The 24,042-nt window shown below is 37.3% G+C and overlaps 1 protein-coding gene across 2 annotated transcripts in view; it reads right to left on the reverse strand.

Annotated features, from left to right (window-relative positions):
* The window catches only part of LOC114656516 (CD9 antigen-like), a 240,130-nt gene that overhangs the window by 94,561 nt on the left and 121,527 nt on the right, over positions 1-24,042 (reverse strand). For both annotated transcript variants that reach the window (XM_028808172.2, XM_028808168.2), the window contains exons 4-5: positions 5,022-5,096; positions 2,478-2,579 (exon numbers count right to left, since the gene is read on the reverse strand). In XM_028808172.2, the coding sequence (XP_028664005.1) occupies positions 2,478-2,579; positions 5,022-5,096 (177 nt within the window). The remainder of the gene's footprint in view (positions 1-2,477; positions 2,580-5,021; positions 5,097-24,042) is intronic.

A 24,042-nucleotide genomic window follows, 5' to 3' on the forward strand; every position in this document is an offset into this window, starting at 1 on the left:
TGGAATGCAGTGTTCTTCTTCCGCCATGCAAAGTGTTTTTTGTTTTGACCAAATAATTCAATTTGTGTCTCATCAGTCCAAAGCACTTTGTTCCAAAATTAATCTGGCTTGTCTAAATGAGCATTTAAATACAACAGTGACTGTTTGTGGCGTGAGTGCAGAAAGGGCTTCTTTCTCATCACCTTGCCATACAAATGTTGTGTGTGCAAATTGCACTGAATTGTAGAGTGATATACAGATACACCATCTGCAGCAAGATTTTCTTGCAGGTCTTTGGAGGTGATCTGTGGGTTGTCTGTAACCATTCTCACAATACTGCGCCTATGCCACTCCTATATTTTTCTTGGCCTGCCAGACCTGGGTTTAACAGTAACTGTGCCTGTGGCCTTCCATTTCCCGATTACATTCCTTACAGTTGAAACTGACAGCTTAAACCTCTGCGATAGCTTTTAGTGCATGGTTGCTGTCACTCTTCAGAGGAGAGTCAAAGGGAAGCACAACTTTTAATTGACCACCTTAAATACATTTTCTCATGATTGGACACACCTGTCTATGAAGTTCAAGGCTTAACGAGCTAATCCAACCAATTTGGTGTTGCAAGCAATCAGTATTGAGCAGTTACATGCATTCAAATCAGCAAAATTACAAGGGTACCCAAATTTTTACACAGCCAGTTTTTCACATTTGATTTAATTTCATACAACTAAATACTGTTTCACTAAAAATCTTTGTTCGGAAAACACCCCAGTACTCAGATGTTCCTAGGAAATAAAAGACATACCACTGTTATCTTTTTTGTTGAAAGTAAGAGTAAATTATTATGCAGGCTGAGAGGGGTTCCCAAACTTTTTCATATGACTATATACAACATTTGATACAAATATTTTTTGCATAGAACACTACAATAGATAAATACAGGATATACAAAGCATTAAATAGAATAAAAGAAAATAAACCAGAGTAAAATACTAAATTCAATACTAAAAGAAAAGCCTTAACAAATAAAATTTGCGATATAGCACACGCACACAAATTATCATGAGTATCTGGACAGAGAGATAAACTGCAAGAAGGACAGAATATTAGGTTAAGTTAAAAGCCTTCCTGAACACAAGTTAAGTTTTTTAAAAGAATGAAAAATTCAAAAATTCACCTGTTCATGAAATATACATTAGTATTTAATTATTGTTCTTAGCAGGACTATTGAAATTACTGGCCTTAATTGAAAAGAAGTTTGTTGCTTTACACGGTATGGTCTGGATAGGTATTCTATGCCTCAGGGATATTATGGAGATAACTTCTGGAGTCAGTAATAGCTGAGAAAGTTAATTTTTACTGATAAATATGTTGATCACAAATTGATTATATATTGATTATATCAAATGACTTCTGCCATTGTTACCTGTTAGCTTTTGCATTTAGCAGTCTAAGAAAGCATTTTTCTCCACATTCAAAACCTGTGACCCAGTCCCACTATTACTTCTCTGCAAGGTTAAGCATTAATAACAGAGCCAGTATAATGTAGTGTAGCAGAATCCCGAGTCCTGTTTACCAGTAACTAGCAAGGACATGAGAAATGAAACTAATCACACACTTCTGCAATAACAAATGTATTTAGGAAGTGGTACCACCATCTATCTGTAAGTCAGTCACATCATGTAAACAGTGACTCCACGTGTGTGTTAATAAAGGCATTCTTCTCATCCTGAACTGGCTTTGTGATCTGACTTTGACAATAGCCATGGGCACATGTGAAGCAGCCTTGGGAAACAACAGACACCTCATCAATCTGGGACTAGCTCTCAATTAAAGTACCAAGCAAATTCTAAGTCACCTGTCCAATGTAGCCATATACGTAGCATAAGTTCTCCCTTCTTCAGTAAATACTGCCTCTGCAATAGTCCTGCATGCTACAACCCCATTAAAAACTACCTGTCAAGCTACATTCATATTTAACAGACACAATGATCCCAAGAGGTGATAGTTGTGTTTTATCAGAATAGTGACACTAAAAGCCATTGCTAGTCTTTCAGGGCATCTTATTGCTTTGTTCTTGCCTCGTGCTGTCTGCAACCCTAGACCTAACTAGGTCCTTCTGCAAAAAAAGGAAATGGCTCCGGTTTCTGACAATGAAATTACATATAAATATTTACTTTTTGGAGTATAACTGACTACTTAAAAATATTCGGCTTTGAAATTTTCAAACAACGCTTATATATCTGAACATGCAGAGGTGAGATTATGCTAAATAAAAAATGACTGCAAAAGGTGTGTTATCACCATTGGCACTATACATAAAACAGGGAAGTCCCATTTGAATTATATGTGAGAGAGGGGTGGTGGTTGCTGTTTATTTCTTGAACTTCTACAAAAAGCTACATTTCCCTACTGAGACAAATAAAGTATCATACATCTACTAAATATGCTGTACATTTTCATTAAATTGTATTTTATTAAAAAGATAAAAATGAACTTACTCCAAAGTGAAATGCCTGTAATGTTCCTTTCAAGGCTTCCTGCTTGGTTGCAAGATAATTTTTATATGTCTCTTTGTAGAAATTTTCTATATCAGTGACAACCTGTATATAAACAAAAATACACCATGACAAAATAACTTTAGTGATTTACATTCAGAAAAAGTTTGGTTTGAAGACATTAAATGTCTATGTAAATGTTGACTTTTACTGAAGTTTAACAGGCTTGTAAAATAAAAATCCCTGCAAAATACAGTCAATGTGATTCAATTTCATGTTCACTGAATCAGACTGATCCAGAGCCTTACCATTTTCTGCATTCAAAGGTAAGAAGTGATCGCTTTGCAAACAACTGTTACCTTATTCAAAGGATTCTGAAACACAATAGTACCTGATCATCTGTCCAGAAATTTCCATCCAGTGTTACTTTAAAACAAAACTATGCTTACTGTAGATTTTATTTCTCACACACTGACAAAACTAAAGATAAAAATGATCAGACTCCAAATGGAAGACAAAAAGTTATTTGTCTCTGCATCAACATACAGCAAGTTAAAATATACTCATTTTATAATATTATTATAGTATTAAATATTAAAGTGTAATTGTTAAAGAGAGGCAGTGATTCCATGTTTGATGCGATGAAAATTTATTAAAGAAGGGATACAGAGTTGGTCAAGCATTCTTTTACTTGTTTTAGTTTTTGAAATTGCTTAAAAGAAGTTGTGTGGTTGTGCTTCTGGAAATTCATTTGAGCCTTGTCATGTATGGACAAATTAAAAAAAAATAAAATAAAACATTGTGGTTGTTCAAACGCATGGTGGTGTCTATGGTTTAATCTTACCATGAACAAAGACTGAAAGCAGCTTATGCATGGTGTCAATATACAGCAAGACACAACATGCAAGGGACTGGAGAAACACGGATGCCTGACAGCAGTCAGTGCCTCACACAGTGTATGTGGTAAAAGCAGTTTTACAGGAATTCTGAAATAATAATAATCATCTTAAATTGACAAATTTGATTTCAAAATAATAACAATACATTTTATTCAAAAAGGTAATTTTAAAGTTGTGACAATCCTATAAAAAAAGGAATATCTGGAAAATTAAAGCATCTTGAGTTTGCAACATTTCAATTTGAGTTCATTTGACTTATCAATTAAATGATTCTCTTCTGTAACTGTCATTAGCCTTAATGTCTCCTCCATACATGGATATGATCTCACAACAGTAAATGACACGAACCTGACAAAGTGATTTTCTGACAAACCTAATTTGAGGAGTGACCTGTTATAAAAGAAACTTTAGAGATTCTGTGTAAAGGAAAATATCCTAATTTATTTATTTATTTTTTTAAACATACACATCAGCAGCAATGGCTATGAGAGCTTTGCAGCAGTATCATGAAACAACTCCTGATATCATGGGGAGATCACATTTTGTGCAGCATTTAACTGATACTTGTGAAGCAAGGTCAATATTGCAACACTTGCACAAATTACCTACTACATAAGGCAGTGGCAGGATAATCTCCGAAATGACAGAAGTTAGTATTATTGAACCCTCATAGAGCCCTTTACATGATCCTTACACTTCACGTCCAAAAAAGACTGATGAAATGGGAGGTTAGCATTTTTGCATCAATTACCATAAACTGAACGAGTCTGCTTTTACAGATTTTTGCTTGCTGCCCCTAGCAACTAGACCCTATGATTTAATTACTGGTTCCAGATGGTTCTTATTTCTGTATCTGTAAAGCAGCCACAGGCATAACTGGGTACTCATTGTCCATCTCAAGACTGTCTACCCCAAAAGTAGGAGATTTGTAAACTGACATACGAAGCAGGTGCTGATTAGGATGTCTCCATCCTAGTGTACATTAATTGACTTTTGCAAAGGCTTTGGGGTCTTGGGAGAGGTTTTGCAAAGGACTGTGCAAAAAAGGTTGTACAAATAGTGATTTTTAATAAATGTGTGCATTGAAATCTAACCTAGATTTCAGATGGGCGTACATGGGGAGATGAAAAAAAAAAAAAAAAAACTACTACGAAAGCAGCAAGATGTGATGGATTACAGTTCAGTCTAAGGTTGACTCCAGTCTTTCATGCCATGTCAGGTATGAAAGAAAGAAAATAGATAATGAATATAAATATGTACTACACTCCACACCTTTATAATGTCAAGTGGATATGATTAAAAAAAAACTTATCTTTTCTGTCTCAGAATTTATTGACTGAGTTCCCCTCTAACAGGCTAAAGACTATCTGTCAGCATTCTATGTGAATTATCCCACCTTATGTGTAATAATTATGCAGGTCTTCTACTTCACTTCTCCACATTACTTCCATCTCCCTCTTTTCTGTACTTATATACCACCTTACTATTTATTCCACTTCCATTCATATTTTTTCTTTTTTTTGACTAACAAATCAAAAACTCATAACATTTCTATGTCTATTAATTTAAACTTTGATTCAAGCCAACAGTCTGATATAATCACCAACTTTACTATTTAATTTGGAAATTCAAAGTGATTTCTAATTACCTTTTCTTTATTTGCAAGACCCCATATTCCAGCTGCAATCTCAAGTGCAAATATCAGTAGCAGAAAGAAGAAAAACTAAAAAAGAAAAAAGAAAAAAGTTAATAGCATGCAATTAAGATTTCCTTTTCAGTCAGTGTTACAATACAGTTACAATGATGTCCTTTTGTGATCAGTTATTCATTGAATATTTCCACCTTGAGAATGCATACCCTCATGGTGTTTTCACCAACATCAAGTTAGCAGTTTAGTAGTGTCGCAGGTGGCTGGGGGGGCGACCCGGCCGGGATGCCCCGGAGGACCGGAAGAGGTCTTACGCCTTCCCCAGACCACGAGGGAGCGACCGCCTTGGCAGCTATGGGGACCACGGGCACAGAGCTTTGAAGCTCAACCCTGCAGGGGCCCATGGTCACCGCCAGGGGGTGCCCCAATGCCTTTGGAGCCCTGGACATCAGCACTTCCGCCACACCCGGAATTGCCGGGGGGGGGTTGGAGGATCGGGGACACCCGGAGTGCTTCCGGGTACGCAGCCGTCACTTCCGCCACACTGGGGAGTGCTGGTGAAAGATTGCCGTGAAGCACCTGGAGCACATCCGGGTGATTATAAAAGAGGCTGCCTCCCTTCATTCAGGACTTGAGTCCGGTGGAAGACGGACGAGGTCTGGGAGGAGGCAAAGAGGCGGCCTGAAGAACAGAAGGCATTGTGTGTGTTGGCCAGGACTTTTGGGGACTTGGGAACTGTGAGCACTTAATTGCAAATAATGGACTTGTATAAACAACGTGTGTGGGGTGATTTAAACGTGTCTGCCTGTCTGTGTCCGGGTCATGTTCCACAGTAGCAAGGAAGCTTAAACAGATTAGGTTTTGTTTGTCACACAAGATATAAGAAGGAAAGATCTAAAAGGATTAGAGATTAAGGCTGTTGAACACATACTCGCTTTTTTTTTTATTCAAGCAGCTGCAGAGTCTGGTTTATTAAAATTTACTTTAATTATAATAATTCAATATATTATTAATTTGATTTGATTTGTTGTTGATTGTTCCTTTATGTACATAATATAAAAATATAATCATTGTCTTGCAGTTTACTCCTCAAATATCCAACACCATATCTGAGTATATGAGAAAGTCTCAGGAGACCACTCCTGGTTTTTGAAAATAAAATGGCACTGATCGAGAGACTGACAAGGTCATCATACGAACAGCATATTTTTACTGACCAATCACTTTTGCTTTAAAAACATCGTTTAACAATGAAGTGATACAAACAAAGGTAGGTAGGCAAAGAGAGTCTGCCAAGTGATGAAAAACTAAACATTCTAATGGGTTTTTGCATTTATTCTGTATTATTTATTAATTTATCTTTATTAGTTCATATTCACAACTCAAAATACTGGATATTGTGAAAGTAATTCATTAGCAGAACTATATTTTATCTTTTTTGCAATGTTTTTCTCTCTCTCTCAAAATAGATAGTTGAAATATCATATTCTTTTTGTTCTTAAAATCGGCCTTATACGTATTGCATACCAGGGAGTTTTCCTGCCTTACATCCAAACCTGCTGCGGTAGGCCCCAGGTTTCCTGTGATCCTGCTCTGGATAAACAGATTTAGATAATGTATATATTGTTCTTAATCTCAGATGCTGTCTCTGTTGTTTTATGCCTGTTCACACTCCTATTAGCTGCTCTTACTCTGCTCATCATGGGTTTATTGTCCTTTATGTATGGGCTATTCAAGTCTCACCACCCCTAACCTTCGCACTACATGCTTGTTTTTCTTTGTTTCCCTCAATACAGCTAGGTGGGGTCTGGACACTGATTCAAGTCTAAGAGCCCTGTTCTTCCTAAGCCCCTGTGATTTTCATGAGAAAATACTTTAAAAATTATAAAATTGTGTAAAATTGTTCATATTCAGTATCTAGTTTTGATTATGCTTGTTTATATCAGACAAAAGCAAGACCAGATAGTAAACCATGTAGTCTAGTAAGCTACCACTAACATTAAACTCATATCCAAATCTGCTAAGTGCACAGTTCTGTCTGATTGTGACACAAAACTAAACTCCATAGGAACTCCATGCCATAATTACTAAAACTAAAACAAACTAATAGATATAAAAATAAAATAGAAATGTCTTTGTGAAATAAAAACTAAACTAAAACTAAAAATACACAATGAAGGAAAACTAAAACTAAACTGAATTTCCAAGTAAGGTCAGAAAAAATATAGAAATCAAAGCTAATATAAAAAGGCAGAACTATAATAACCTTGGTCCAAAGACATGCAGGTTAGGTGCATTGGTGATTCTAAATTGTCCCTAGGGTGTGCTTGGTGTGTGTGTGCTCTGCGGTGGGCTGACGCCATGACTGGGGTTTGTTTCCTGCCTTGCGCCGTGTTGGCTGGGATTGGCTCCAGCAGACCCCCCGTGACCCTGTATTTAGGATATAGCGGGTTGGATAATGGATGGCAGAGATGGAGACAAAAGAGACAGCTATAGGAAGACCAGAGGGGAAGAAGACCCAATGATAGTATTCCATGTCAAGAAAAGAGACCTCTAAACACTCCTTTCTGTGATGCTGAAACTTCCCAAAATATTAAATGTTTTGAGTAATATGTCCCTCTGTCTTCCGAATACTATGTTCTAGTTTTTTGTTTTTCGAGTGAATTCAATTTTTCATAAAAATCCTTTCTGCCTGTTTGCTAATGAGAAAACTTACATAAACACAAAGGCACAGGAGTTAGCAGCTGCATGAGACAGATGAAAATGTCAAAAGACAGTAGCATCAGATGCCTCAACTACATCAAAAACACAAAACAAAGAATCATAAGCTTAACTGGAAAATTCAGGGCACGACAATATTCTGATGACTTTTATGAATTTGGACAACAACTTTTCTTCAAGACTGGGCATGAAAAGATACTCGTAATGATCATGTCAAATCTAAAACCCATGTCAAGGACAGGAAAAATTAATATCAATGAGTGTTCCCTTTCAGGTAACAATAAAGGAAACAACAGATTTCTCAGATGCAAGGCACAAGTTTGCGGACAATTTTGTGGTTATGTGGGTGGAGTCAGACAAACCACTCAAAAAAATGAAGATGCACAATTTATTTGTTAAGCACTGTAAACATGAAGGCTTGCTGCTAGAAAATGACAGTAATCTGTGTCAAATTAAATTTGCCCCATGTCTCTGAACAACATGAATGCTGTTCTTTGAAAGATTTGTGGCAAGACAATCTATTCTATAGTTAAAGAAACTACTGATAACCAAGACCACAGCACTCACAACATTGTGATAGGTGAGTAAACATTTGGTTGTCCACTAATTCTAAGTAGATAGGACGAATTGTAAGGAATGTGTTAACTATAAGTCACTGAACAGTGATGAGGCACGCAAGGTACACATTTGTCTCTACAGTTACAAACATATACTTTTCTGACTGTATGCTGCATAGAACAATGCATAGAAACCTTAAGAAATGTAACATAAATGCTTAAGCGGAATGTCAAAGTTCCGCTTTTTTCCTTTTTATTTATTGCATGTACTATCAACATTTCCCCTGTTTTTTTGTGAAGTGTTTGCTTCGAATTTCACCAAAATCTTTAAAAACAAAAAGACACCTGGACAGTGGAATATTTTATTTGCATGACAAGTTATGCTAATGCTGGTTTATCTATCCGATAGCAGCATTTGCACTATTTTGAATCATTTGGAAACCTTCAAAATGCAGATACAGTGTACATTTTCACTCTGTAAACATCAACAGTTTATCAATCATCTATATATATAAAATCCCTATGTGCGTCCAGGTGTCCGTGTGTGGGCATCTTCTGGTGAAGTGCGCATGCGCGGGGCACGGTGCTATGCGTGATATTACTGTCAGAGAAAGTTAGAGACGTTTTACGGAAATCCAAACCAGTATTACTGCGAGAGGAAATTAAAGGTACACAATACAGTGACGCATATTACAACCACATACAAGCCAGTATTACTGTCAGAGGAGATTAAAGGCATATTACCGACGCACACGCCTGTATTACCGCCAGAGAAAATTAAAGGTATATTACGGACGTACGGACGTATATTACGGGCGTACAAGACGGTATCCTTCAATAAGGGCGCACACAGGCATCCTTCAATAAGGGCGCGCACAAAAAGGCGAGCCTCAAAAGGACGACCTCAATTGGGCGCAGCGAATAAAGGTGCACGTAAATAAAGATCTGCACCTGTTGCTCTACACATATTCCTTAGCCATTTGAACTAAATTATCTACGCGCCCTTATTGAATAGAGCCGTACAAGACAGTATTACTGTCACAGAAAATTAAAGACACACAATACACGGCGGCAGCCCATGAAGAACGGTCAGCTCAGCAAGTAAACCTCAACAAAAGAAAGGCTGAAAGAAAGAAAAATACAACCGACAAAAAGAATGAGGTCAAAGTCCCTTGCCATTTAATTTATAGACTGTTCCTACTAATGTTTATGCACTACTGTTCTAGCGCCCGTTATTGTAACGGGCTAAATGACTAGTTAGAAATAAATTATGTAATTATAATTACAGGTACCAAAGATCAGTACTTTCTGGCAGATGTTATCTTTATGTAGAGCTACACCTTTTTTGCCTGTTCACATGTATTACTTCATTTCCTTCAAAACAACCATCTGAAGCTTAATGAAATTTTAACAGTGGTTATAAACAATGCATCGTGCTGTCTAATAGCATACCTGGAAGTTTTAAATGGGGTTATACCTATAACATTTTGCATTCAAAATGTGTGTCTCAGATTGGTGGGAGAGACCTGGCAGAACTATAAATCATTCAGTGAGGCTGCACTACTAGTGATGTTGGTGAATTCTGCATTCTTCAAAAAGCCTGTCAGGAAAAGAACATGGGTAGCCTTCTTGTGACTGAAACAGATTGAGCTGAACAAGGTCCCCAATGTGGCAGGAACCACCAGGGGAATAGCTGGTTTGGATCAGCACAGTACCTTTCTGAATATATTCACCTCTACAAAGAGTTCTTTCTAGCAGAGAACACATCAGTTCAGATGGTAACAAACATTCTTGAGCTGACTGAAAATGAGGAAAAAAACCTAAAAGTGAAGGTAATTTTCATCTCAGAGGGATGAATAAAACTAATCACAGCTCTGACAATTCGGGGGCGGGGGGGAGGGGGAGGGGGCATTCATTACCCTACTGCTGTACTGCAGTCTCAGCATAAAACATAATGGAGATTCTGGGTTCTAACCTGATGAATGGATCTGTAAAAACCTTAATAGTTTTGGCACCAAAGAGAGAGATGTTAAACCACGTAAAGGAGAACACTGGCAGCATAGAGAGGAATCCTATGAGAAGATGTGTGACAAAATATGTTACTAGCTGAGACAGACTTATTGCTTCTGGTGGAAGAGATAAAGTGAAGATTAGACAGTAGACATCTCTTGCTGTCACCTTTTTAACAGGGACATGGTAGAAGATTGAAGAATGTGTGAAAATAACTGATGAAGGGGACAAATGACATTGTGATCATGTTTAAAAAATCCAGATTTGAATCCCATTCCCTCCATCTCCTGTCACAAGATGGTTATCAAAAGCCTTCTTGGAATCAAGTAAAGGGAGGTTGATCAAGTCTAGATATTCCAGATGGGATGAATAACATGCAGAATCCTGTGAACATTGTCTGAAACTAGTTGGGAGCTAGTGAAGATAGTTTAATCAAGGTAAACCAATCTGTGAATAACATTCTATAACCAAGAAGTATGGTCCTTGGCTTAAAGTTTATCTAACACATGAGAGGGCTTGAAACTTTGGTTTCATAACGATGTAAATGACAGCCACATTAATTATTGGATTCAGATGACCAGACACAATGGTCTCTTTGATCAAGTCAAAAAGGTGTGATTAATAAATTATTCATAAAGAAGGAGACACAACTAAGTCCAAACTCCGAGTCTCTCACAATCATGGAGTCCAAAACCTCTAGTTTAGCTGGGGTGATGGACGCGACACAAGAGAGGTGGTTGAAGATTGTGAGTTGTTAGGAAGATCAAAGAACAATATGATAAACTAATAATATTATTACATTAATAACTGGAGGATCAGTACATGTTGAGCCTGATTTGGCTGTAATAGCAGGGACTATGACAAATGTGTTGCACATTAATGAAAGTAATTTACTGGGCTTGGTACATGATGCATAATAAGGGGTGGTACAGTTGATGAAAATCTCTTCACTTAAGTGCACTAAGCTCAGTTCTAAACCCAGTATGTAGCTGGAGATCCCTTTTAACAAAGACAGAGTATGTTCTTTCTAAAAGGGAAAGTCCAGATTCTAATTCTGAGATTAATTGCCATTTAACTTGAGAGTAGCATGCAATACTGAAGTTCTCAATAAATCTTTAAACAGCCTGATCAATCTGCACTGCACCATTTCAATGAGCATTATTTAAATGCCAGACATTAATCTGGTTTACTGACTAAAAGAAACCCAAGATAATATGAAAGACACAATGAAATGAAACATGAATTTGAAACTTGCAGGGCTAGAGACAAAAAGTATATAATTGATAGAATATTCTGTGTAATGGCAAGGTAAAAAGAAAACATTTTTTAAAAATTGTATTAATTTTAAGAAAGTACTATAGTATACAGTCAACCAGATAAAATAGTGACACCTTATACAATTACTTCATACATAAATCTAGAAACAACAACATAGAAAAAAGAACAAAAAAAAAAAAACATCCTTTTACCCATATATGAATCTTTAATCCATTTTTTTTTTTAAATAAGATAAGTGTTTCCATATTTTTTTTTTGGACAGATCCTCTGAACAAGAATTTATTTTTTCCCCCAATTTCAATTTCAATGTATAAAGAGTAATGTGGTACAGGCTATTACAATCAATTTGTCCTCATCCACTTTTAGCCCATCTGGGAGTAAAAAACAATACAGCTATTAATGAGTGATTAAAAAAACAACAACAACAACATTTATTTATATAGCACATTTTCATACAAAAAGTAGCTCAAAGTGCTTTACATAATGAAGAAAAGAAAAATAACAGACAAAATACAAAATTAAAATAAGACAACATTAGTTAACATAGAATAGGAGTAAGGTCCGCTGGCCAGGGTGGACAGAAAAAACAAAAAAAAAAAAACTCCAGAAGGCTGGAGAAAAAAAATAAAATCTGTAGGGGTTCCAGGCCACGAGACCGCCCAGTCCCCTCTGGGCATTCTACCTAACATAAATGAAATAGTCCTCTTTGTAGTTTTATTTATAATATATATAATTGTGACACCAAAGCTGTCGGAGAAGTATTTAAAGATTTTAGCTCAAAATTATGTTAATTTGGTGCATTCCTAAAACATACGGCCTAGTTGGAGGTGCATATCAATGCTCACAAGTTCGATCTTCTCGATACATTTTGAACAATTTTGAATGAGAAGTATGATTGAAGAAAGATTTAAAGTTGAATGTTGGAGTGCTTGCTGCATATAGAGCTAAACTCTATTCTATATGTATGGCTGACTTCCACTCTTTTTCTGAGAAGTTAACTGAAAGGTCCTTTTCCCATCATACCCTACGATCGAAGAAAGGAATATTCTTTGAGATGTTTTATATACTGTACAGTCTCTAGTATAGAAATTGGTGGAAGGTATGAAAAATTGGGTAGGTTTCTTTTAACAAACTTTCAAATTTGGAAATAGTGGAAAAATTACAGTATATTGCTGGAAAGTTGAACGTAAAGTGCAATTGCTCATAAGATGCAAATATGTTATATTTGCCACCCAGTAATAAAACTGAAAGTAGTACTATGCCACCTTCTACTTTAGGTCTTTGTAGAGTCACCTTTTGAATGTGTGGATGTCTCACTCTCTAGATCAGGGGTCTCCAACCTTTTTTCCCCTGAGAGCTACTCATGTTTTCTAATGTTTATTCTCATAGCTTATTTCAACCCAAACAAACTGAATAAGCTTGTTTTGCCTGAACATTTACAAAATGTTGGTGTCCACATCTCACATTTTGCATTAAAACATCAAAAAAATATTTAGTTCACCAGCAAGTGCATTTTGTATGTCTGTATGCATTTTCTAGTGTATCTCACACTATTGAGTAAAAACATGAATGCTGTCAAAACAAAACAATGCAATTACAAATACACAGATATTACTTATTCATTTGTCATTTTGTTACATGTCACTGTTTCACTTCACAAGAGTATTTACATGTCCAGTTGCATGTGAGATGTGTTTTTTAGTTAGTCAGATGACTGGCACTACATGGAGTCAAGAAGAGAAGTGTATGGTGGAGTGTAGCCACTTAGGTTCACTCTTAATGGAGTCATTTAAATGTTCATCTGTCAGTCTTATTTTGAACTTTGATTTCATGACATTCATATCAGAAAAGGCAGACTCACAGAGGTACATAGACCCAAACAAAGCAGTCATTTTCAGAGCTGCTTGATGAAGATTCTTTTAGTTATCTGGCTCTACCAAGCTCCAGAAATGCTAAGAATGCTGTTGAGACTTTAACTGCACATTATTTTGAAGGTTTACTAATATATAATATTAGTCTGTATATCTGTCCGCTTTTCACGAGAGAACTACTTAATGGATTTAGACTGGGTTTTTTTTCTATAATTTGCTTGAACATTCCGGTTGATTTTGCGACTTCTCTCATTTCACTATGTAACATATTTCACTTGCGGTACTGATTTATTTGCGCTAATCCAAGAAAAAGTCAACGGGCCAAGGATGTTCTCCTCACTCACTCGCCAGCTTCGGAGCATGTTCCTTAATTCCGTTTAGCTAGCAAATGTGAGAACAATTGATATTTAAAATAAAGTGTTACTTAGGTCTTGGTGAGTTTGAGCCTGGATATTCTCTTAAGTGTATGCCACATTAAAAAGACTGCAATTCAGATTGTGGATCATGATTTTGTGTTAAAAGGATCGTGATATGATTTTATGGAAAGATCGCTCACCCCTAATGTGACTAATCAAGTGTTCAAATTTATGTAGGATTCATTAACTCTTTGGGGAACTACTTGGAAAGGGGTTGCAAGCTACCGGTAGCTCGCGAGCGATGTGTTGGAGACCCCTGCTCTAGATAAATGGGGTTATAAGTGAGCCTGGTTTCTTAAATAATGATTTGTTAATGTATATAACGATGCTCTTTTTCGAGATCTAAAGATAATAAGATCACTGGTGTATTAGATTTCGTGGGCGAGTATATTACATTAAACAGACAGTGAAGTTAAGTGAAAATTGGTCTGCAAGAGGCTCATTGTAGTAAGTCCTTATTTTTTGAAAATTGAAACAGTAATTAATGCTTGGCAAAAAAAGTTCAAGGTAAAATTTTGTTTTCTCTAGCATCTAGGAAGCCATAAGGTCCCGCTGCTTTCCTACTTTGGAGTGAGGTTCTTGCAACCAGTAGTTCTGACAGTGTGAGAGTTTAAGTTCTCCTGCGCAAAGAGTATCCAGTTGTGGTATTTTTATCAAAAAAACTCCTTAGAATTTTAGATTGTGTCTCATCTACTTTAACTGAGTGAAATATAAGGACTTTTAGTACTCCTTATATATGTGCAAGTTGTATTTTTATGGTTTATGATTTTATCTCCAGTTGTGCTGGTAATTTCTGCCTGCTTGCGAATGTGTTCAGATATAACCTTATTAGCCTTCTCCCCTGTTCATAATAATGATGTTCGTAATTTAAAGATAAGTTGTTCAATTTCTTTTGTTGCAAAGAGATTCAATTCTGATTGTGGAGTTGGTTTTCTTGCAAAGTGCATTACAGTAATCCCTCCTCCATCGCGGGGGTTGCGTTCCAGAGCCACCCGCGAAATAAGAAAATCCGCGAAGTAGAAACCATATGTTTATATGGTTATTTTTATATTGTCATGCTTGGGTCACAGATTTGCGCAGAAACACAGGAGGTTGTAGAGAGACAGGAACGTTATTCAAACACTGCAAACAAACATTTGTCTCTTTTTCAAAAGTTTAAACTGTGCTCCATGACAAGACAGATGACAGTTCTGTCTCACAATTAAAAGAATGCAAACAGATCTTCCTCTTCAAAGGAGTGCGTGTCAGGAGCACAGAATGTCACGTAGATAGAGAAAACAATCTCTAGCAAACAAATCAATAGGGCTGTTTGGCTTTTCAATTATGCGACGCACCGCTGCACAAAGCTGTTGAAGGCGGCAGCTCACACCCCCTCCGTCAGGAGCAGGGGGAGAGAGAGAGAGAGAGAGAGAGATAGAGAGAGACAGAGTTTGTTTTTCAGTCAAAAATCAATACGTGCCCTTCGAGCTTTTAAGTATGCGAAGCACCGTGCAGCATGTCGTTTCAGGAAGCAGCTGCACAAAAGATAGCAACATGAAGATAATCTTTCAGCATTTTTAGACGAGCGTCCGTATCGTCTAGGTGTGCGAACAGCCCTCCTGCTCAATCCCCATACGTCAGGATCAGAGAAAGTCAGCGCAAGAGAGAGAGAAGAGTAAGCAATCTAGCTTCTCAGCCATCTGCCAATAGCGTCCCTTGTATGAAATCAACTGGGCAAACCAACTGAGGAAGCATGTACCAGAAATTAAAAGATCCATTGTCAGCAGAAATCTGTGAACCAGCAAAAAATCTGCGACATATATTTAAATATGCTTACATATAAAATCCGCGATGGAGTGAAGCCGCGAAAGGCGAAGAGCGATATAGCGAGGGATCACTGTATTTTAGAGATGTGATACAGTCAAACTATTTTGGAAATCATTCTCATTAACTTTCACGGCTTCTGGGTCTCCAATTTATTTTCATGACAGAGATAAGAAATAATGTGTCCTGTTTAAAAATGCCTTCAAAGTTTTCCAAAGTGTTCCTACAGAAACCTATGAGTATGTTTTAGTCTCTAAAAAATAATCTATTTGTTTGGTGTTGAATTCTGCAAATGACAGGGAGTAGTGCTGGGCGGTATTACCGGTTTTATTTTTGTTATGATATGGATTTTTCTTATACTGCAACACCAGTTTAAATTGCCTAAACAATGTTCAGAACGTGGCGCAGCAGGAAACTGTACAAGGGGAACCTTTTTCACTGCTACACCGCTAAACACATGCAATGGAGTACATACATTAGAGGAGGTGTTGCGCGGGGGCTCTTTTTCACTGCTACACCGCTAAACAAGTATACAACGGAGTACATGCGTTAGTGGAGGTATTGCACGGTGAAAATAGACAGAAAATTCCGAAACTGAAGCTGTAGCAGACGATAAAGTTGAACATGATGACACAGAAGAACTTTTGCTGGAAAAAGGAGTCAAGTCTGTTGTCTGGATAAACTTTGGATTTAAAAGGTCGGATGTGGACCATTATGTTCAAACGTGTGAATACTGTTTCTATACTACTGGATGATACTGCAAGCCAAGTTGTACTGGTTTTATTTTTTTCAATACTGTGTAATGTACCTGGATACTGTGTAATAGTGTGACGACATGTTGACTTTATTCTTGACATTTCCACTTTAATCTCGATGTTTATGACGAGAATAAAGTCTACATTTCTACTTTTGTTCTCGCAGTTTGTTGAGATTAAAGTCGACATGTTTACTTTATTCTTGTAATTTGTTATTAAAGTAGAACATCGTAAACTAAACTTAATCTTCAAATGAATATTTAATTTACTAGATTTTCTCAAACCCTGTCGTAAGTTATGTAGCACATTAAATGCTTTGTGTTGTGTTCCCGAAGCCATGTTAATCACTATGTGCTTCTTCAACTGACTTCCACTTGCACTAAGAGGAGGCGCAGACAGCACACAGAATACATTAATTTCATGATATTCCAACTCCCTGAACATTTAGAATGCTAAGATAAATACTTGATATAATTTTCATGATGAAATGCATTAAATCATGTATTAATCATGTGGGAGCACGATGGCGTGGAGGTTGCACTGCTGCCTCACAGCAAGGTGGTTCCGGATGTTCCCTGCTTTGAATTTGCATGTTTTTCTGGTGGGTTTACTCAGCGTGCTTCAGTTTCCTTTCAAAGTCATGTAGGATGGCGGGTTTTGTTATGCTATATTAACCCTGTTAGTGTATGTATTGCTCGTATTCACCATGCGATGTGCTGGCACCACTTTCAGGATTTCCTCCTGCCTTGCACACAATGCTTGCTGGGATGGGCGCAACCCTGAATGGATGGCATAATTAAACATATATAAATAAGATTATTATTATTTTTTTTTTTAAAGTTCTGAACACTCCAATGTCTAAGTTTACAACTATTTTTAATTTCACAAGGACGTTTATCGTGTGGCGATTGGTTACGTGGAGAAAGAAAAAGGAAGGATAGGAACTGGGGGTTTGGTACGTCAGAAAGAGACAGAATGCATGCAATGAAGAAAGCCTGCTCAGAAGAACATCCATTGAATTCTGTGTTCGTGTCTTCGACCACCAAATCACGAATCCAACATTTACACAATATTTAAGTTAAACCTGTGTGATACCCATTCATACATCCAGTTTTTTGGAGCCTCGTCACACCTGCCATAAAGTTTTCTACACTGAACGTACACCTGGGGACCTCTTACTGTGAGGGAGCAACACTACTGCCACACTACCGTGCATGTTTAATACCTGCTTTAATGCATTTCATCATGAAAAATTATCTTAGCATTCTACATTTTCAGAGAGCAGGAATATCATGAAGTGAATGTATTCTGAGCGGCGATCGCTGCATCTTAGTGCAAGAGGAAGTCAGTTTAATGAGAGCATAGCGATTAACATGGCTCCGGGAACACAACACAAAGCATTTAATGTGCTACATAACTTATGATGGGGTTTGAGAAAATCTAGTGAATTAAACATTGATTTTAGGATGAAGTTTAGTTTACAACATTCTACTTTAATGACAAAATAAACTGAGAATAAAGTGGAAATGTCGACTTTAATCTCAACATATAGTTTTTTTTTTTTCCACTGTGGCCCTAATATGCTTCCGTAGGGCTATACCACAAATAGCATTATTAATGCAAGTTGCAGTTTTATTATTTATGTATATAGCTTAGCTTGAAGCAAGGTTCATATAAATGCAGTTTGCCTTAATGATGGTTCAGTTGGTAAAGATGTCATCACCAAGTTGCACTTGTTTTATTTTATTTCATTTTAATTTGGTGAATACTGTGTAATGCACCTGGGCTTGAAGTCTTGGAAGTAATAGTATTATTACTGGAAGTTGCACTATTTTATTGTTATTATTTATTAGTTTAAATATTATACAGTTTATTGATGGTAAAGTTGTTTAAAAAGTCACTTTAACATGTCAGTGGACAGAGATTGTTAACATTAACAAAGTGTAGTTTGTTTACCAAAAATATTTATTATTTATTCCTTTTCTAAGACATGTTCAGTGCAATACAACTTTTGACAAGCACCTCTGGATATTTTACTAAGTCTAAATGCTTCTTTGGATGGTTGAAAATATGTTGTCAAAATTTTAGTTTGTTTGCAAACATTGTTCAGTAAAAAGGCTCTATATTTTGACAGCATCTGTCATGCAATGTGATTCCTTCTCTTCATTAGTGCCACCCCCTTGAAAACTATCACTTTATGGGACTATGCAAACCTGTATTAATACCTGTGTGCACATTAAAATGTTTTTTTGTACAATATTCAATTCTCATGACAGTGGAATAGGTTATTCTTAGCCAGTAATTGCAGTGGAAAATGTGGTTAACATCCACTCACGCATGGGAAAAAAATACCGTCCAATACCGTGAAACCGGTATAATTTTGAAAAATACCATGATATAGAATTTTGGTCATATCGCCCAGCCCTAATAGGGAGTTAAGATGCCAGTTATGTGATTACTGTGTAGGATAATGATTCAGGCTCCAAGATAAGAGATGCATGACCGAAGATAACAATCAACAAAATCGTACTTACAAGATTTGATAGTGGGCAATAATTTATTATCAAGTAAAAAGATGCATTTGTGAGAAGGAAAATTCCCTTGAATTTGGAGTTAATAATCTTCATGGGTCCGATAAATTATTATCCATTGCAAACTGTGTGATTGTCTTTGCAGTTTAAGACGTTATCACCACTGTAGTTGAAGATCTATTGAGATCTGGATTTAAAAGCAATTAAAATTTTATGGGTGCTTATATTGAGAATGAATGGAAATACATTTTGGATAAATCTACATTAGGTGTGTATATCTGAATTACCTTAGAAAAAATAACTTTCTTTACCAAGAAATTTAGCAAATTAAATCTATTGACTAAATTAAGGTCACCACAGCGTGTACATAAAGCTGAAGCAGAGAAAGGAGGGAATTGCCTAATAGTGGATTTATTACTACTGTCACATGTGTGCACATGAGATACAGTTTAAGGGCTCAGCTGAAGTAATTCTCCACCAATCCAGGGAGTGGTGCTGTGCGATAACGTTCTCTCTTTTCCAACCCTCTGCAGATCAGAAGATTGACAGCTCTCCTCCACCAATGATGCTTCTGGTGTTTGTCCACATGGACCTGCCTCTTCCTGCCCGGGTGCAATATGACTAAGACACGCCATCCTGGGCAGTCTCAATAAGGGCTCATGCTCCGAGTAGTACTTTCAGAGGTTTCTTTTTGAATTAATGCATTCAGTTATATGGGGTTTGCCTCTAGGTGCCCCAAAACACTAGCCATCTCTGTCTTTACTTCTTACACTTCACTAGCACAAATTTTGACTGTCAAATCACTAGCATGGAACTTAAGAAGCTGACTGCTAAGAAAAAATGGTGAAAGGTAAGAAGCATAAACAATTTCTAGTTTGCAGCTTTACATTTCTGCTTCACAGAAGTAGTCAGTGTTATCATTACCTACTACCGTGATATTGATTTACTCATGCTGCACTTTTACAAAGCTGAAGAAGCTGCGACTCAGTAGTATTAGTTTTCACTGAACACCTGCAACTGATAAGCGTGATTCTTCAATCAAGGCTGTATCTATACAATGTTGGTGATGAAAGTCCAGCACACTTGTGCAAGACATTCCAAGAAATGTTAAGATTAATCATGATCTAAATAAGTAAAGACTAGCAGAAGAAATATCAGAAAAGAGACAGAAAAACAAGGACTTTGATGCATTTAACTTATATGAAGGTATATCTGGCTCGGGATCCCACTCACAAATATCCCCAATGTAATAATTACAAAATCTGATTGGTGTCTTCTCATTGAAACCTGGCTTAGCAAATTTGACTGTTTCCATAGCTGAGGCATCACCAGATGAATACACATTCCTTCATAAAACTAGAATTCTGGTTGAGGTGGAGGCCTTGGAATAATTCATTGTGACAAAACGCAAATTTAGGCAACCTCACATCCTTTGAGGAGCTCATTTTAAATATTAAAACAGATTCTAACACAATTGTAGTGCATATAGGCTACCAGGGCCACATTCATTGTTCATGACTGAATTTGTCAACCTTTTTTCTGGTCTGGCTATAAATTATAGTCACGTGGATTTTAATGTACACACTGATGTGGTAACTGACACTTTTTGCAAATGTCTTATTTGTTAAATTCAGTGGGATTTTGCTAGGTTGTCAAAGGTCCAACTCCTAATCATAACCACACATTAGATTTATTTATAACTTACAAAGTTGAAGTTCAAAATTTAAATATTACTCCACTAAATTAAATTATTTCTGATCACTACTTAACTACATTTCATTTGGTTCTGCCATTACCAATACACTCACAGATTAAAACAAAGACAGTATAACATTTAGATTGTAATTCTGCTTCAAAATGTATAGATACTATAAGTCAAGTGTAATTGTGGAAAATATTTAGATCAGTTAATATCAAATGTAAACATGGAAAACAATTTAGATCAACTAACATCAAATTTTAATATGACCTTGAGAGATGCTCTGGACATAGTGCCTCCCCTTTAAACAAAAGTGATCGAAGCACATAAAAACTCTCCCTGGTTTAATAAGAACACGAGCTCTTAAATTAGAGTGTCGAAAACTGGAACATAGATGGAGAACAACAAAGCAGCAGTTCTTTCAAATTGAATGGACACAGAGTGTTAAAACATAAAAAAGCTCTTTAAAGCTTGCTCAGGCTACCATTCTAAAATAATGGATAACAATAATAATAACAATAATCATCCTTTTGTACTGTTTAGAACAGTGGCTAATTTAACAAATGGGAATTCAGATCTACAGTGCAAAATACCAACAGACGTTAGAAGTGCAGACTTTATGAAGTTCTTTACTGAGAAAATAAAAAATATAAGATCCCAGATCTCAGCACCACAGTGCAAACCGCATTCTGGCTTGGCAGACCCGATCATGCCCTGCATTCTACACTTTAGAAAATTTAGTCATGTAACAGAACAGGAAGTCTTAACGTTAATTTCTAAAATGAAACCTACTACTTACTCCCTAGATACAGTTCCAACAAAACTAGTAAAAAGTGCAATGGATGTTCTTGCAGCACCTATTCTTATCATTATTAATGGTTCATTATTACATGGTACAGTACCTGATGCACTAAAATTATCAGTCGTCAAACCATTACTTAAAAAGTCAGACCTTGTCCCACACATACTTAACTATAGACCCATATCAAATTTACCCTCTCTAAAATACTTGAAAAATTAGTTGCCAATCAGCTTCAATCACACCTTACGCATCATAATTTATTTGAGAAATTCTAGTCTGGTCATAGAAACAGAAACCGCACTATTGCGTGATGTAAACAACATACTTGATATCCTCTGATGAAAGAAACTCCACTGTAATAATGCTGTTAGACTAAAGCACAGCGTTTGACACCATTAACCACTCTATTTTTTACTACACAGGCTGAAAAATGACATTTGGCTTACAAGCACTGTCCTTGCCTGGTTTAGCTCTTATTTACTGTATAAAATCGATTCCAGTATGTACAGAAATGTGCTAACAGTACTCCATCATTATACACAGAAGTGAGATATGGTGTCCTGCGAGGCTCAGTACTGGGACCTTTACTGTTTTCACTTCACATGTTTCAACTGGGATCTATCTTTAGAAATGTTAATTTTCACTCATACACAGATGACACCCAGTTATACCTTTCTTTTAGGCCAAATGAAGTTTCTCAGATTTTGTCTTAAGTTAGTTGCGTTATTGGATTAAAGGAGTGGATAGATGAGAACTACTTCTCTTTAAGCACAAATAAAACAGATGTTAATTATTGGAGGGTATGGTGCTGACTGCAACAGTATTTTGGCATTATTTAACTCAGTTGGAATCACCATTAATTTTACTGAATCAGCCTGCAATCTAGCTGTTATCTTTGACTCTAGTATTTCATTTAAAGCATGTGGAAGATGAATATTCTCTTCGTTCCCTTGTACTAATCCTTGTCTAAGGAGTTAAGCAGAAGTAAGCTTTAATAACATGCTTTGCTGAGCAAACAGAAAAATATTTGTCAAAAGGACTCAAGGTCTAAGCACTCCATACATGAGACTGCCTTATCACGTTTTCCCTTAGTTTACATCTGAACGCCATAACAAAGGGGACAAGGAATCAAGTTGCACAAGGGGCATTGAAGGGGCTCAAGGATTGTGTATAATAAAGTGTCGACTGTTGCATTTCATAATGAATATTACATCACGCATGTTAGGGGTATAAAAACTTTGCCCCACCCAACAGACAGGGTTCAGAAGAGCCCTGACGCTGTCATGTAATATTGATTGCCTGCTTTTCTGAAACCTGCTCACTGTGACGATGGAAAATAAAGCTGCTATATGACCACACTTGCTGTCTTGTCTAAGTGGTCGTCCACAAATGTGGAGCAGTTTTGGCGCCCAAAGGTGGGGCAGGAGACAGGCAGACGACTCCTCGAGCAGGATCGTCCAGAGAACGTTCGATTCCGGCCGGATCGAGGGGACCAGCTCCGGTAAAAGTTAGGACTGGCCTGCCTTGGGCGTTTCCTGCGTGGGGAGTCCCTGACCTCCTCCTAGCCGATACGACGCACGACTTGACGGGAATTTCCAGGCAGGTGGACAGAGTCACAGTGAGTAGATCGGGGGGATTCCCGTTGGTTTAACTGGTGTGCCGGAAGTAATAGAAGTATAAAAAGAATAGAAAGCATACTGTATCAGAACCATAGGAGGGTTCTAGGGACTCACAGGGGGTGGCTCTTGGGACCCTACGGAAAACGGCACAGTGAGACTGTTAGCAAGTCACCCCTTGTGAAATGGAATAGAAAGGGGCGAGTGGCACGCTCCTAAAATAATAAAGAGGAATGGGGGTGAAAGGGCATAATTAAAAGTGTGGGTCTAAATAAACGGGAGGTCGAGTTTTCTATCCGCTGTCTAGTCATACTCTTGTCTCTATGGGTTACTCAGGTGACGGAGACTATACCCTGGCAGATTAACGCATACAAGGTGTGTTTAGCGGAAGGACTCTGGGAATAAACCTCTATAGTCCGGATGCCATACTGAGTATTGATGTAGGATTCTGCTGACTCGAATAAACGGACACGAAGTCACCGGAAGTTGAAATCCGGGGATAGGAGCGGACAGCGGGTAGAACGGGGAGTAAACGAGGGCTGAGTCACTTTCTGCTGATATCCCACCGCTCACTATGGGAAAAACAAATAGCAAGCCAGTCAAACAGGTCCCCCAGGGTCCTCAAAACCTAATGTTAGAAGGATTATTTTCAGAGAATCACCAGGCTCCTAGTACACCGTCGGGATTGAAAGGCGGGTCCCCTAGAAAGTTAATAGAGAAGCAGACTGGGTTGGATTTTAAAAAGGCATGTAAGAAGTGGAATAAGCAGAGTGGTGGCAGATGGCCATTAGACGGGACTGTAGACATATCAGAAATACAAGAAATAAGGAAAATATTATGTAGAAATGCACGAGGATGTTGTATGTAGAAATGCACGAGGATGTTGTATGTAGGAATGTACGAGGATGTTGTAACAAAGGTCCGTATCGAATGGACATGTTTGATAGATGGGAATTGGTGAT

This window comes from Erpetoichthys calabaricus, chromosome 1 (genome assembly GCF_900747795.2).
Source record: "Erpetoichthys calabaricus chromosome 1, fErpCal1.3, whole genome shotgun sequence".
NCBI lineage: Eukaryota > Metazoa > Chordata > Cladistia > Polypteriformes > Polypteridae > Erpetoichthys > Erpetoichthys calabaricus.